This window comes from Salvelinus fontinalis, chromosome 8 (assembly GCF_029448725.1).
Source record: "Salvelinus fontinalis isolate EN_2023a chromosome 8, ASM2944872v1, whole genome shotgun sequence".
Lineage (NCBI taxonomy): Eukaryota > Metazoa > Chordata > Actinopteri > Salmoniformes > Salmonidae > Salvelinus > Salvelinus fontinalis.
Genome location: NC_074672.1, coordinates 25,533,046 through 25,549,831, shown reverse-complemented (window position 1 = coordinate 25,549,831; position 16,786 = coordinate 25,533,046). Strand labels below are relative to the sequence as shown.

The 16,786-nt window shown below is 37.9% G+C and overlaps 2 protein-coding genes across 3 annotated transcripts in view; one reads left to right on the top strand and one right to left on the bottom strand.

The window, feature by feature from the left end:
- The window catches only part of LOC129860961 (DNA (cytosine-5)-methyltransferase 3B-like), an 81,674-nt gene extending 78,562 nt beyond the window's left edge, over window positions 1–3,112 (bottom strand). For both annotated transcript variants that reach the window (XM_055931931.1, XM_055931932.1), the window contains exon 1: window positions 2,871–3,112. The gene's annotated coding sequence lies outside the window, so the exon portion shown is untranslated. The remainder of the gene's footprint in view (window positions 1–2,870) is intronic.
- Window positions 3,113–4,446: 1,334 nt separating this feature from the next.
- On the top strand, window positions 4,447–15,281 carry commd7 (COMM domain containing 7). Its single transcript, XM_055931930.1, has 9 exons — window positions 4,447–4,608; window positions 5,594–5,647; window positions 5,975–6,077; window positions 7,902–7,958; window positions 8,091–8,128; window positions 8,235–8,325; window positions 11,897–11,946; window positions 14,530–14,578; window positions 14,688–15,281. Exons 1-9 carry the CDS (start codon window positions 4,525–4,527, stop codon window positions 14,762–14,764), a joined length of 603 nt encoding a protein of 200 aa, XP_055787905.1. The 5' UTR covers window positions 4,447–4,524; the 3' UTR covers window positions 14,765–15,281.
- Window positions 15,282–16,786: the final 1,505 nt, after the last annotated feature.

Sequence of the window (16,786 nt, the reverse complement as noted above, 5' to 3'; positions counted from 1 at the left end):
TTGACACAAGTAATTTTTCCAACAATTGTTTACAGACAGATTATTTCACTTTATTACAATTCCAGTGGGTCAGAAATTTACATACACTAAATTGACTGTGCCTTTAAACAGCTTAGAAAATTCCGTAAAATGATGTCATGGCTTTTGTAGCTTCTGATAGGCTGATACATCATTTGACTCAATTGGACGTGTACCTGTGGATGTATTTCAAGGCCTACCTTCAAACTCAGTACCTCTTTGCTTGACATCATGGGAAAATGAAAAGAAATCAGCCAAGACCTCAGAAAACAAAACTGTAGACCTCCACAAGTCTGGATCATCCTTGGGAGTAATTTACAAACGCCTGAAGGTACCACGTTAATCTGTACAAACAATAATACGCAAGTATAAACACCACGGGACCTCGCAGCCGTCATACCACTCAGGAAGAAGATGCATTCTGTCTCCTAGAGATGAACATACTTTGGTGAGAAAAGCGCAAATCAATCCCAGAACAAACAGCAAAGGACCTTGTGAAGACGCTGGAGGAAACAGGCACAAAAGTATCTATATCCACAGTAAAACGAGTCCTATATCGACATAACCTGAAAGGCCGCTCAGTAAGGAAGAAGCCACAGCTCCAAAACCGCCATAAAAAAGCCAGACTACGGTTTGCAACTGCACATGGGGACAAAGACCGTACTTTTGGAGAAATGTCCTCTGGTCTGATGAAACAAAAATAGAACAGTTTGGCCATAATGACCATCTTTATGTTTGGAGGAAAAAGGGGAGGCTTGCAGGCCGAAGAACACCATCCCAACCGTGAAGAATGGGGGTGGCAGCATCATATTGTGGGGGTGCTTTGCTGCAGGAGGAACTGGTGCACTTCACAAAATAGATTGCATCATGAGAAAGGAAAATTATGTGGATATATTGAAGCAACATCTCCAGACATCAGTCAGGAAGTTAAAGCTTGGTAGCAAATGTGTCTTCCAAATTGACAATGACCCCAAGCATACTTCCAGAGTAAAATTTTGTCAAAATGGCTTAAGGACAACAAAGTCAAGGTATTAGAGTGGCCATCACAAAGCCCTGACCTCAATCCTATAGAACATTTGTGGGCAGAACTGAAAAAGCGTGTGCGAGCAAGGAGGCCTACAAACCTGACTCAGTTACACCAGCTCTGTCCGGAGGAATAGGCCAAAATTAACCCAATTTATTGTGGGAAGCTTCTGGAAGGCTACCTGAAATGTTTGACCCAATTTAAACAATTTAAAGGCAATGCTACCAAATACTAATTGAGTGTATGTAAACTTCTGGCCCACTGGGAATGTGACGAAAGAAATAAAAGCTGAAATAAATCATTCTCTCTAATATTATTCTGACATTTCACTTTCTTAAAATAAAGTGGTGATCCTAACTGACCTAAGAAAGATAATTTTTACTACGATTAAATGTCAGGAATTGTGAAAAACTGAGTTTAAATGTATTTGGCTAACGTGTATGAAAACTTCTAAATTCAACTATAGAGATACAGTACCAGTCAAAAGTTTGGACACACCTACTCATTCCAGGGTTTTTCTTTATTTTTACTATTTTCTACATTGTAGAATAATATTGAAGATATCAAAACTATGAAATAACACATATGGAATCATGTAATAACCAAAAGAGTGTTAGACAAATCAAAATATATTTTGTATTTGAGAGAATTCAAATAGCCTCCCTTTGCCTTGATGACAGCTTTGCACACTCTTGGCATTCTCTCAACCAGCTTCAGCTGGAAAGCTTTTGATTAGTTGAGTATTTGAATCAGCTGTGTAGTGCTAGAGCGAAAACCAAAACGTGCACTCCTTAGGGTCACGAGGACCGAAACCCTGGATTAGCAATTGCAGTGTGGTGCAGTGAACAAACAGCTGACACGCGCACCACTAACGCGGGCACTCTCCGAGAATAAAGACCCGACTTCAAAAACTGCAAATTTGATTGAAAAAAAATCCACGCAGGTGCACAACAGTCCACGAAATTGTGTCATACTTAAGCGACTAGCCTATGGTTATAGGCCTATTATATTATGTTTCAGCATTCGAATTGAAATTCCACTACAGGGAATGATTATCAAGGCATACAGAAGACAATTATTTCAAATAAGCCATACAAAAATACAAACAAAAAAAAACTCTGTCTCTAATGGCATGGAGTAGGAAACAGGCACTTGTTTGTATGAAAAACATCGCAATCGAATTTATAGTGATTGAGGAAATTGTGCCACAAGAAAAATCTAACCCTTCATTAGTGAAGTTGAAGTTCAAGAAACTTTGAAATAAACGTCCAAGACAGGCTAAAAAAAAAAAAAAAAAAAAAAAAAAAAAAAAAAAAAAAAAAAAAAAAATATCACCTGATTGGAAACCACAAACTACTCACGCATAAAAATCCATTAGATTTAACTCGCAACATCTGTAGCCTACTGTAGGCTACAATACTGAGTGCGCGTGACGCAGTTCAACTCTGAATTGAAACTATGCAATATGAAACATTCCCATACAAAAAAGGATAATATTATTTTATTGTAGGATAAATATCATGTTTGAGGATATGTAGGGTATTTTCCCTTCCTTGTCTCCAATTTACATAATCATCGACGCAACATTGTTTAATCAATTGAATCGAAATGTAATGTTACCCTACGTCTTTCCGCAATTTTTTTTTTTATTAAGTTGACTCTATCGAACAAATTACTGTAACGGTAAGAAAGTTATCAAACCTCATGCAGGAATTCTTCCAGTTTCTAGCTAACTGATCTCCTAAATAATGTTCTGCAGACTAGCGTGCATAAACACATCATAAAAGGAAAAAAACACATCATAAATGGCAACTGCACAAAAATGTACCTGTTGCAGGGGTAGTCATTCGGTGAGCGGGGAAGAGTTGAGATTGATTGGTCCTCTCACTGCTTGCCAGGTGCCTCGAAGTGTCACACTACTTACCTCAACCTATGCATGCCTTTATACCCTGTGGAACCTGTGGGCAAATATCTAAGCGGAGTTCTCTTCTTTTCAAACTTGCCTGTTGTAATCTTTTTTCTTCGTTTTTTTTTTGCCACAATGTGCCACAATGTTCAGGCGTAACTTTTCCCGGGTCTCGAATCACACTGTAGTGAATGGAAACTAGATTTACTTTTTCCAGTGTTAACCCTTAATACACCTGTATTGCATTTATACACCATTTATTTATATGCAGTTCTGCCAATGGTCTACTAGCCTGCTGGCAAATACAAATACTTTAAAGTACTACTTAAGTCGTTTTGGGGGGTATCGTTACTTTACTATTTATATTTTTGACAACTTTTACTTCACTACATTCCTAAAGAAAATGATGTACATTTTACTCCATACATTTTCCCTGACACAAAAGTACTCATTACATTTTGAATGCTTAGCAGGACAGGAAAATGGTTCAATTCACACACTTATCAAGAGAACATCCCTGGTCATCCCCTTCCTTTGATCTGGTAGACTCACTAAACACACATGCTTAGTTTGTAAATGACATCTGAGTGTTGGAGTATGCCCCTGTCTATATGTAAATAAATAAAATTGTGCCTTCTGGTTTGCCTAATATAAGGTATTTGCAATTATTTATACTTTTATTTTTGATGCTTAAGTAAATTTTAGCAATTTCATTTACTTTTGATACTCAAGTAGTATTTTACTGGGTGACTTTCACTTTTGCTTGAGTCATTTTTACTACGTATCTTTACTTTTACTCAAGTATGACAATTGGGTACTTTTTCCACCACTGCCTACTGGTCCTTATTAGGAGAGTGCGTGAAGCCTAACGTCCACAATAAACCAACCCATCCAAACATTTGATGTTGTCACTGGAAAAGTATTGCTCATTGTATTAATATACTGTAATAGTATAAAAGATAGAGTCAGTGATATTAAATGTAGATGCTCAAAGTAAACAGCATAGTGGGTCAATTTCCGCAACAACTAATAGCGTTGGAGCGCAAGGCTAAACTTCTCCAATGTTTTAATCCCTTGGCTACCACATTCCAAAAGCGTGAAGCGAACCCGTGCACATGTGCATATACTCTGTGTGATTGTGTGAGAGCGAAGTCTTGTATCTTGTTCATCGCAATATCTGGCTGATATTTGGCTGACTCTACCTTTAAATCCATTGGTATAATAACAGATACATAATCATATAACTGTGCCCATTTAAATTATATCACACTATTGTCTTACATGTCTCTATGTTGAGTTTAACTATTGCCACACTTGTAACAATGCATGAACAAATAAAGCATAAAATACTTTACAACAGATTGTGTATTTTTGTAATAAATATATTTTCAATTAGATTATTTTTGATTTTTGATTAATAATATATAATCAAATGGATAGTTTTCCAGCCTTGAATGCGCTGAATAGGCAAGATAAAAATATGGAATGTGCTGAGTTGAATAGCAAGATAGCTTCATTTGAGTTGACCATCACGGAAGTAGCCACTAAAGTAAACATTTCCAGGCCGACAGCTACAATGTTGCAACTGCAATTTACCAAAGATACTTTACCAGATTCTGTGAGCAATGACTTTCAGAACTTGAACAAATTCAACGAACAGGTGAGCATTCATTAACGCGAATTTGTCGTTTTGAGCGTTAGATAAGAACAGTGAATTGCATTCAAATCTTAGCTGTATGCTTGTAGTCAATATAATAGACAAGCTTTGCTCAGGAACAAATGAATTTACATACCGGTAGTAGCCAAACTGTTGTAGAATCATGATGTTTTTAGTATGATACAATGTTGCAAAATTAAGATGAAACACATGTCGACAAAGATAGACATTTGTTCCTGAGCAAAGATTGTCTATTATATTGACAAGATAGTCAAGTGACTGCTCTAACAATGGAAATGCATGTCCTCAAAGATGGAAGGCAGGCCAGAGGAGGCGAGATCAGGCTTGGCAGATACACGTGCAAAGAACAGGTCTAAGAGATAGAGGACTCATCTTTGTATCGGTGTCATTATAGTGTCTGACAGCATGGGCAGTGCCATTGAGGCCATCTCCATTTTATTTAAAGTAATCCATTTTTTTCTTAATTGACTGATTGCTCCCAACTCATAGGAAACCCCACCCAGTTGACTAATGGTGGAATCCCTAAATGGCAATGTCTATGCTAAAACGGGTTATATCCATGATGAGTCCTCTATTTATCTCTATGAAAACGGCACAACAAGTTGCAGAAATGCTCACTTATATCAGTGCATTCGTAACAACCTAACCATTATGAAATTTCTATTAGATCAAATAAGCCTCACGTAGCAAATTAGCAATTACATTTTTTGTTGACCAAATTCGACTCTCTCTCATTGACCTCTATACAAAATTCCTCACTTTGTGGGCATATTTTCATAGACAGATTTTAGGCATAGTAAAACCTCTCACTTTGCCTCTTCCTCTCTGGCCTGAGTCAACATCCCAGGTCACATGACTAGCAAGTGTCACATAACCTGCCTTATCTGTTAACAAAGTAGATCTGTGGCAAAATAGCAATACTGTATTGAAGAGGCCAATAAACACTTTTTAAACTGTTTCCCTGTAGCAATTCACAAGTCTGACTGAGATTCTTTTCAATTTCCTGTTGGAGCCAAAAGAGGTAAACACACACACGCATTTACTTATTTTTTACATTTTAGTCATTTTGCAGACGCTCTTATCCAGACCGACTTAGTCAGTGCATTCGTGTTAAGACAGCTAGGTGAGACAACCACATATCACTTTTGTAGTAATGCATGTTTTCCTCAATACAGCTGTTATGAGCAAAGTCAGTGCTATTAGAAAAAGTCAAGTGCTAGTTTTTATTTTTTGGGGGAGGGAGGAATAAGACGGATGTCTTATTTAATATATTATTTGAAGAGCTTTTTCATTCATGGTGTGCTGTGTGCACTTGACTCTTGTTTCATTCATTGTGTTGTGTATGCAGGCGGACAGGTTCCTGCATCAGCTGAGTGAGTTTGCAGGAGAGAATGGGATGAGTGCAGGCCCACTGAGGAACCTCATGAAGAGCCTCCTGCTGCTTCCCCATGGTGAGACTGACCGAGCACTCACAAATAAGCATATATAAAAAAACTTTAGCTGCAAATGTGTACAACATGAAATACACATACACCAACATATTGTAAAGATTCCATCACACATCTTAGATATATGGTATATCAAGGAAAATGTCATTTTTTTTCTGGTCCATACTGTTACCACCATAGAGAGCAAAAATATAAATGCAAAATGTAACAATTTTAAAGATTGTACTGAGTTACAGTTCATATAAGGAAATCAGTCAATTTAAATAAATAAATTAGGCCCCAATCTATGGATTTCACATGACTGGGAATACAGATATGCATCTGTTGGTCACAGATACCTTAAAAAAAAAGTAGGGGCGTGGATCAGAAAACCAGTCAGTATCTGGTGTGACCACCATTTGCCCCATGCAGCGCGGCATATCTCCTTCGCATAGCGTTGAACAGGCTGTTGATTGTGGCCTGTGGAATGTTGTCCCACTCTTCTTCAATGGCTGTGCAAAGTTGCTGGATATTGGCGGGAACTAGAACACGCTGTCATACATGTTGATCCAGAGCATCCCAAGCATGCTCAATTGGTGACATGTTTGAAGAGTATGCAGGCCATGGAAGAACTGGGACATTTTCAGCTTCCAGGAATTGTGTACAGATCTTTGCGACATGGGGCATGCTGAAACATGAGGTGATGGAGGCGGATGAATGGTGTGACAATGGGCCTCAGGATCTCATCACAGTATCTCTGTGCATTCAAATTGCCATTGATAAAATGCAATTCTGTTTGTTGTCCGTAGCTTATGCCTGCCCATACCATAACCCCACCGCCACCATGGGGTACTCTGTTCACAATGTTGACATCAGGAAACCGCTCGCCCACACAACGCCATACACATGGTCTGCAGTTGTGAGGCCGGTTGGACATACTGTCAAATTATCTAAAACGACATTATGGTAGAAAAATGAACATTACGTTATCTGACAACAGCTCTGCTGGACATTCCTGCAGTCAGCATGCCTATTGCATGCTCCCTCAACTTGAGACATCTGTGGCATTGTTTGACAAAACTGCACATTTTAGAGTGGTCTTTTATTGTCCTCAGCACAATGTGCACCTGTGCAATGATCAGCTTCTTGATATGCCACACCTGTCAGGTGGATGGATTATTTTGGCAAAGGGGAAATGCTCCCTAATATGGATGTAAAGAAATGTGTGCAGAAAATTTGAGAAATAAGCATTTTGTGCATATGGAACATTTCTTGAATCTTTTATTTCAGCTCATGAAACATGGGACTAACACCTTACATGTTGCATTTTATATTTTTTGTTCAGTGTATATTTAAGTATGTGGTTACAACAACTTAAAATTGTAAATCCATATGAATTCAATAACTTTTTGACAGCATCCCCTTTGATTTAAACAACTTTCCACACATGTTTGCCCATGGAAGAGGTGCTCAGAAAGTGACTTTGGACCTGAATGCCAAAACATTCAGGAGCTAGAGGTGCTCAAAGTTGAGCCATTTAGCATACCCCAACATGAGACATCTCTACTATTATTCTGACATTTCACATTCTTAAAATAAAGTGGTGATCCTAACTGACCTAAGACAAGGAATTTTTACTTTAATTTAATGTCAGGAATTGTGAAAGACTGAGTTTAAATGTATTTGGCGAACATGTATGTAAACTTCCGACTTCAACTGTATGTAGGGTTTCATTCAAATCAAAAGTGGTGGTGTCAAAAAGTGATTGAATTCAAATGGATTTACTCAAAAGGGATAAAGTGTTGTATAATTTAACTCGAAGCCAAGATTTTTTTTTTTTAATTCTAGGTTCCCTGAAGAAAAATCTGACAGAAGACCAAGTCAAAGAGGACCTTCTCACTTTAGGTCTGTTGTAATATGAAATCCCATATGCATCAAAGCTAATCCATACTCCTGTCGCCACAGTCCTCATTACTAATGAGTTTTACAGTGTCACTGTGCAACAGATATAATGTTGTGTAACGTTTTAAATTTTAGGAGTCAGTGAAGACAAGGCAGACCATTTTTCACAACAGGTATATTTGATATCATATCCTCCATGCTGTTTCAGTACTCTATTTAAGTACAGTGCTGAATTGAGAAAAAGGTAATTGATTGACTTATTTTTATATATTTTTTCAGTGGAGCCGCCACTACCCTGTGTTGTCCAGGCTGGCTGTAGGACAGACTCTGATGGTCAACCAGCTGGTGGACATGGAGTGGAAGTTTGGTGGTAAGACTTAATCAGGGACATCTTATGAACAGAAGACCAGGGCCTATAGAGCAGTAGTGCTGATCTAGGATCAGTTTAGCCTTTTAGATAATAATGAATACTTATTATATGGCCAGGATGGACCTGATCCTAGATCCGTACTCCTACTCTGAGATACTTTACGAATAGGGGGCAAGGATAGAATTGCTGTTGTAAATAACCCTCATCCTATTATAGATAGATGGATGTTTTATGTTGTGTATAGTGTGCATAGTGTGCAAGGCCACTAAATCGCTCTACACTTGAATATGCACGAACAGAGCCATGTATTTAGAGAGTTGGGCCAATGCGGTTTCTACATTTATGATGCATTTACATGACCCTTCATCATTCTGTGGCAGCCATGTTTGCCCGGGCCAAACGCTTCTTGCTCCGGGCCAAACGCTACACCACACCCACGGACTTTAGTTTCTTCTCCGCAATGAGTCTGAATCTGAGTACCTCCCCTAGGATTTCTAGAACGCAAACGCATTCTAACCATTCTGATTGGTCCCAGAAACCAATGGGTTGAGCCAGAGGTAGAACACACGTGGGTAAAACCAATGTTTTGAAAATGTTATTGCTTAGAGCAGTGGTTCCCAAACTTTTTATAGTCCCCTACCCCTTCAAACATTCAACCTCCAGCTGCGTACGTCCTCTAGGGTCAGCGCACTCTCAAATGTTGTTTTTTGCCTTCATTGTATGCAGCTGGAGGTTGAATGTTTGAAGGGTACGGGACTATAAAACGTTTGGGAACCACTGCCTTCAGTGTTAAACATAAGAATGAGTGAGTTTTTGTCACAACCTGGCTCGTGGGAAGTGACAAAGTGCTCTTATAGGACCAGGGCACAAATAATAATCAATAATTTTGCTCTTTATTTAGCCATTTTACATATAAAACCTTATTTGTTCATCAAAAATTGTGAATGACTCAACACAGGTTAATGAGAAGGGTGTGCTTGAAAGGATGCACATAACTCTGCAATGTTGTTTTGGAAAGAGTCTCAGTCTTAAATCATTTTCCACACACATTCTGTGGCTGTATTTAGTTTTCCTGCTAGTGAGGGCTGAGAATACACTCACTTAGATATGTGGTTGCAAAGAGCATCAGTGTCTTAACAGCGAGTTTTGCCAAGGCAGGATACTCTGAGCACAGCCCAATCCAGAAATCTGGCAGTGGCTTCTGATTTAAATTCAATTTTCACAGAACCGCTTGTTGCAATTTCGATGAGGCTCTCTTGTTCAGATATCAGTAAGTGGACTGGAGACAGGGCATGAAAGGGATAACGAATCCAGTTGTTTGTGTCGTCCTTTTCGGGAAAGTATCTGCATAATTGCGCACCCAGCTCACTCGGGTGCTTCGCTATATCACATTTGACATTGTCTGTAAGCTTGAGTTAATTTGCACACAAAAAATCATACAATGATTGAAAGACCTGTGTGTTGTCCTTGTTAATGCAGACAAAAAAGAGCTCCAACTTCTTAATCATAGCCTCAATTTGGTCCTGCGCATTGAATATAGTTGCAGAAAGTCCCTGTAATCCTAGATTCAGATCATTCAGGCGAGAAAAAACATCACCCAGATAGGCCAGTCGTGTGAGAAACTCGTCATCAGGCAAGCGGTCAGACACGTGAAAATGATGGTCAGTAAAAACTTTTAACTCGTCTCTCAATTTAAAAAAAATGTGTCAATACTTTGCCCCTTGATAACCAGCGCACTTCTGTATGTTGTAAAAGCGTTACATGGTCGCTGCCCATATCATTGCAGATGCAGAAAATACACGAGAGTTCAGGGGCCTTGCTTTAACAAAGTTAACCATTTTCACTGTAGTGTCCAAAACGTCATTCAAGCTGTCAGGCTTTCCCTTGGCAGCAAGAGCCTCTCGGTGGATTCTGCAGTGTACCCAAGTGGTATTGGGAGCAACTGCTTACACGCGCGTTACCACTCCACTATGTCTCCCTGTCAGGGTTTTTGCGCCATCAGTACAAATACCAACACATCTTGACCACCAAAGTCCATTTGATGTCACAAAGCTGTCCAGTACTTAAAAAATATCCTCTCCTTTTGTCCTGGTTTGCGGAAGAGGATGTCTTCCTTAATTGACCCCCCCATAAACGTAACGGACATATACCAGGAGCTGTGCCAGGCCCGCCACATCTGTTGACTCCTCCAGCTGTAACGCATATAATTCACTGGCTTGTATGATAAGCAGTAATTGTTTCAAAACATCTCCTGCCATGTCACTGATGCGTTGTGAAACAGTGTTGTTTGATGAAGACATTGTCTGTATAGTTTTTTTGGCACTTTTCCTCCAGCATTTTCCCAGCCATATCCGCGGCAGCAAGAAGAATGAAGTCCCCCACAATAGTATGGGGCTTGCCTGTCCTAACCACTCAGTAGCTCACCGTATTAGCCACTCGGTAGCTCACCATATAAGATGCTTCTAGCTCCTTCTTATTAATGGTATCTGTTGCTTTTATACATATCTTACTACTCGAAAGTTGTCTTTATTCTCCCTCAAACTCCCGTGGCTTATTTTTCAAATTGTCATGTTTAATTTCTAAACGTCTGTGCGAGAGTGAAGGTTTCCCGCGAGAGTAATGGTTAATGTGATTGGATGTTCATTTTTTGACAAGGCTACCTGTATTTGACATTGTTGTTATTTCGCTGAACACTAGATGGTTTAATTTTATTTTTGGCAGTGAAATGAGGCTACTCAGGCGAGGAAAAAAAACTCACCCAAATGTATACCACCATTGGAAAATATAAATGTACTGTTTGAAAATGTTAAGAAGAATGTTTTTGTTGCAAAATAACAACATTTTTATTTGGCGTACCCCAGACGGCATTGCTTGTACCCCTGGGGAATACCTGGCTTAGAGGATCCAATCGCTGATGACTTTGTTTTGTACAACAACCATCATCACAAACGACTTCAACGATGGCAGTCTAACTGAAGTATGTAGCGAACATAGAGCAGTGGAACCATTCCGTTTGAGTCGTCAGGCAAAGCCATGTTAGCTCTCCATTAACATAGCACTGTTTAAATATTCCCCATGTTATGTAACTGAAAGTAAAAAATTAGAACAATATTCAAAATTCTAAAAGTTGACCTAACTCTCTAAATGTATGGCTCTGGGCATGACTACATGAGCAGAGCATGCTATTGTGGTTTGTTGGCTTTAGACTCATTAAGATATCTGTTGTGATTAGGTGTACAACGATACATAAAATGTACTTGATCAGTGAGTGGTCTAAAATCTTTCAGTTAATAGTGGCCTAATGACTCAACCAATCAGTATTCACTATGCTAAGTAACGATTATGCTAAGTACTATACGTGGGTATGCTAAGTACAATCTTCATTTAACAAATTATTGCTCAGGCATGCCTATTATTGCTCAGGCATCTGCGCATGTCTATAATCCAAGCGTCTAGAGCACTTGGCTGAAGCCAAGCTAAATGCCTCTCTCTCTTGATAGTTAAAAGTGCAGTTCAATTACAATAAGGCATTGTGATTGAATGCCCAATTGAATGTTGTCTGTCTCCATAGTGACCGTGGGGACGAGTGAACTTCAGAAAGTTGGAAACACCTTTCTACAGGTATTATTTATGTTGCCATCATGATTACATATTGAATAAATGTACAGTGCCTTCAGAAAATATTCGTACCCCTTGACTTACTCCACATTTTATTGTGTTACAGCCTGAATTCAAAATTGATTAAAAAAAACAAATTTTCACCCAACTACACACAATACCCCATAATGATAGTGAAAAGATGTTTTTGGCTTTAGAAATTTTTGCTAATTTATTGAAAATGAAATACAGAAATATCTCATTGTTAGGAATTTTGTTAATAAATAATTAAAACAATTTCTAGCTTTAGATAAAACTATAACTAATTGAACTCTGCATGCCTGGTGAAAAGAGATTTGTGTTGTGGGTTATAAAATAAGCAGATAGGGTCGTTAAACTATGGTTGAACTGACCCAACTTAGCCCTGAGATGTTTAGATAAAGTAGTGAGTAACTTTTTAGGTCTTCCATTATCTTGAGTTGTCTGCTAAAGTGGTAATAAATTATAGTGAGCCTTCAGGAGGATAGATTATATTGTGTGTCATGTGTGTGCGCTGGGAAGTTGGAATGAACTTTTGAACCTGTTTTCTATTTGTCAGGACGAGGACATTTATTCTGTAACCTATGACGTCATATCTTGTATATAAACCTGTTGTTTATGGTCAAATGGTAGCGTGCTCCGAGAATAAATACTATTATCTAATTATAATAAGACTGTATCCTGTCTATTTTATGTTAATAAGTATCTTACAAATTCTTATAAATAGACAGGTTGATTTTAATTAATGAGTACATTAGAGGAATTAATTTCCTCAACACTCATTTACATATGTATTCACATCCCTGAGTCAATACATGTTACAATCACCTTTGGCAGCGATTACAGCTGTGAGTCGTTCTGGGTAAGTCTCTAAGAGCTTTGCACTCCTGGATTGTTCCTATATTTGCACATTATTCTTTTTTTTTTATCTTCAAGGTCTGTCAAGTTGGTTGTTGATCATTGCTAAAGAGACATGTTCAAGTCTTGCCATAGATTTTCAAGCTGATTTAAGTCAAAACTGTAACTAGACCACTCAAGAACATTTTATGTCGTCTTGGTAAGCAACTCCTTGTGTATATTTGGCCTTGTGTTTTAGGTTATTGTCCTGCTGAAAAGTGAATTTGTTTCCCAGTGTCTGTTGGAAAGCAGACTGAACCAGGTTTTCCTATAGGATTTTGCCTTCGCTTTATTCCATTTATTTTTATCCTAAAAAACTCCCTAGTCCTTGCCGATGACAAGTATACCACAACATGCTGCAGCCACCACTATACTTGAAAATATGAAGTGTGGTACTCAGGGATGTGTTGTTAGATTTGCCCCAAACATAATGCTTTGTTTTCAGGATAAAAAGTAAATTTCTTAGCCACATTTTTGGCAGTTTTACTTTAGTGCAAACAGGATGCATGTTTTAGAATATTTTTATTCTGTGCAGGCTTTCTTCTTTTCACTCTGTCATTTAGGTTAGTATTGTGGAGTAACTACAATGTCAGTTATCTCCAATCACAGCCATTCAACTCTGTAACTGATTTAAAGTCACCCTTGGCCTCATGGTAAATTTACTGAGCGGTTTCTTTGCTCTCCGACAACTGAGTTAGGAAGGACGCCTGTATCTTTGTAGTGACTGGGTGTATTGACACACTATCAAAAGTGTAAATAATAACTTCACCATGCTCAATATTCAATGTCTGTGTGTATATATATATATATATATATATATATATTTTCTTAACCAATCTACCAATAGGTGCCCTTCTTTGCAAGGCATTGGGGAAACCTCCCTGGTCTTTGTGGTTGACTCAGTGTTTGAAATTCACTGCTCGACTGAGGGACCTTACAATTATCTGTATGTGTGGGGTAGAGAGATTTGGTAGTCATTCAAAAATCATGGTAAACACTATTATTGCAGTCCATGCAACTTATTATGTGACTTGTTAAGCACATTTTTACTCCTGAACTTAAGCTTGCCATAACAAAGAGGTTGAATACTTATTGACTCAAGACATTTCAGCTTTTCATATAATTTAATTAGTAAATGATTTGAATAAACATAATTCTACTTTGATATTATGCTGTATTGTGTGTAGGCCAGTGACACAATCTCTATTCAATCAATTTTAAATTCAGGCTGTAACGAAACAAAATGTGGAAAAAGTCAAGGAGTGTGAATACTTTCTGAATAGATTGACCAGGTAATAAAATATGGATTCAGTGTGTATCTACTGTCTAGACCATAAACCCATAGCGTAGAGATTAAAATAATGATTGATGGACAGTAACATTTTTTGTAAGAAGTGTGAATTATAAATGTTACAGCTTTATGGACTAACTGACTGACCGACGAAAGTGTGATAGATCGCTATGACAACAGACTTAGCCGTTAGTTTTCGTGGTCTGCCTTCCTGCTTGTCAGAATTTCTGCGGACTGCTAATACTGTATTTCTCCACTTCAGCCGCTTTAATTTGTTGACAAAAGTATGTCCACACACAGTGAAAGTAGCACTCTGAATGACCACAGCACAAAGCTGTTTTCTACTGCACTATTTGAAACTATATCTACGTCTCTTCCAGCTTAAGTTGGTCATCAGAAAGGGGAACTCAACTGAAAATGTTTACATGGGTGAGTCTCTAACTCGTACTGTACCCAAGTCAGTATGTGATTGGGTCACTTTGCTTATTGTTCTTGGTGTCATTCACAGATTTGGTCTTTTTTTTGTGTCTTTTTTTAGAGTTGACCCTCCCCCAGTTTTACAACTTTCTCCATGAAATGGAGAGGGCCAAAGCCAGTATGGACTGTTTCAGCTGAGCTTGATCGCCATGAGCATGTACTGAATATGTGTCCTAGAGGGGCAGCAGAAAACAAAAGAGGAGATGACAGTGATTGACACTGGATGGGTCCCAATTGGCACTCTATTCCCTTTATAGTGAACAGGGGCAATTTGGGACATGCATGCAGTTCAAAATAGAACATACAGAATCTGAATGAACCTTCCAGATTCTCACTTACCAAGATTTCAATATGTTTTGTGTTATTTTGACATTTGTCTTTTGAAATGTGCACTATTGTTTTGCAGTAGTGATTTTGTGTGCATGAGTAACTGTTCGTGAGTTTGTTTTTGAGAGAAAGTATTATATTGTAACCCAATGACTTTAATTCCATTGGCTGTCACTACAAGTGATGTGAGGCATACGTGTAACACTTTTTTGCAATCTCTCATCATTTATATTACTGATTTGCTTAACTTTATTTTTAACAAAATCAAATGGAACATGATTCACACTTGCACTTTTTTCTCTCCAAATAAAGTATTCAGATGTTGTCATATTGGTCTTCTGTAGGTATTCACATAATAATGAATGAATGATAGAAATTCTGAAAAATATCCTCAGACAATTACACAACATGATAATCAGTTATTACGCTGACATAGAACATACTGTCAAATTGGTTCTAATAACAGGTTTCAGTAGATATTCCACTGACACCAATATGAGACAACGATGGGGAGCCAAATACACTGTAGAGAGGAGCATGTTAATACTAGTTGTTATTCAATCCTACTTTTATACCTTAATTAGCCAAAAAGTCACATTAAATGTACACCCATCCATTTCCCCAAAAGGAAATAGTTTATGCTAGCATTTGGGCCTGTAACAATGATCTGTCATTAGTGGACATTCTGTATTCATTAAATGTTGTGAATAAGAGCTTGAAGCAGAAAACGACTTTAATATTGTAGGTTCTATCAATTTAATTGTTTGCATTTCTAATCCCTACCATCGTTACCCTAACTGGAGTAAACTAACAGACAGCAATACTTCTACTGTGCTCACATCTATGGTACCTGTATTTAAATATTTATAGATAATTTCCTCAAGTGCTTGATTTTTTTATTTTATCCACAGCGTCCACTCCACTATTCATTCTGATCTTAACTCCAAATCTTACTTTTATTTAACTAGGCAAGTCAGTTATGAACAAGTTCTTATTTTCAATGACGGCCTACGAACAGATTTTTACCTTGACAGCTCGGGGATTTGATCTTGCATCCTTTCGGTGACTAGTCCAACGCTCTAACTACTAGGCTACCTGCCGCCCCGGATTGATCTGTCAATTATTGTTGTATGTGTCAGTTCATAGACCCTATGCCATGGTATTGGGACATCAAAAAACTGTTTCCAACTGTCTTGAATTTTATATGGTATTGCTGTCAAACTTTTTGACTTTAAGTGAAACTGATACATTTGTCAATTTATAATTTTAAGTAATGTTTTTTAATGGGTGGTAGACACAAATGAAATAATTAAAGTAATTGTCTCTTCCAATTTTGTGGCAGATGAGTTGGTTGTAATTTTGTATTGAGCATACACCTCCATACACTGTTCTTAGTTGCTTGTGTGACAATTTTACCGTTCTTGTTTTACAATGTCCTTCATAAATATACCCTTATAAATTTTTTCCCTCCCATTTTTAAACATTTTTTAAAATATTTTTTTCTCTGTCAGTATATTGGAGTTAAGCCATATTATTTACTGTACTATTAGAACTGCCTTTTCTGGAGATTGAAATTATAGCCAACTCTGTATGACTTAATTTAAAAATTAGGATACTTTAAACAGGGATCCATTGTCAATACCACCAATGGATCAAAAAGGCAAAGAGCCCACTCTCCTAGTAGCTTGCTAGAAAATCCATTTGGATTTAGATACAATGGAGGCTTTAGGAGAGAAGTTTGGGTTTAAACAAAAACAACGGAACACTGCCTGCATTGCTGCTTACATTATCATAATAACCAATAGGATGTTGAGCAGAATATGTGATGTGTTT

Coding starts and splice junctions, on each gene's coding strand:
- commd7 (XM_055931930.1), top strand. CDS start 4,525: ATGTTGCAACTGCAATTTACCAAAGATACTTTACCAGATTCTGTGAGC. Junction 4,609..5,593: donor TGAACAAATTCAACGAACAG/GTGAGCATTCAT, acceptor GTTTCCCTGTAG/CAATTCACAAGTCTGACTGA. Junction 14,579..14,687: donor AACTGAAAATGTTTACATGG/GTGAGTCTCTAA, acceptor GTCTTTTTTTAG/AGTTGACCCTCCCCCAGTTT.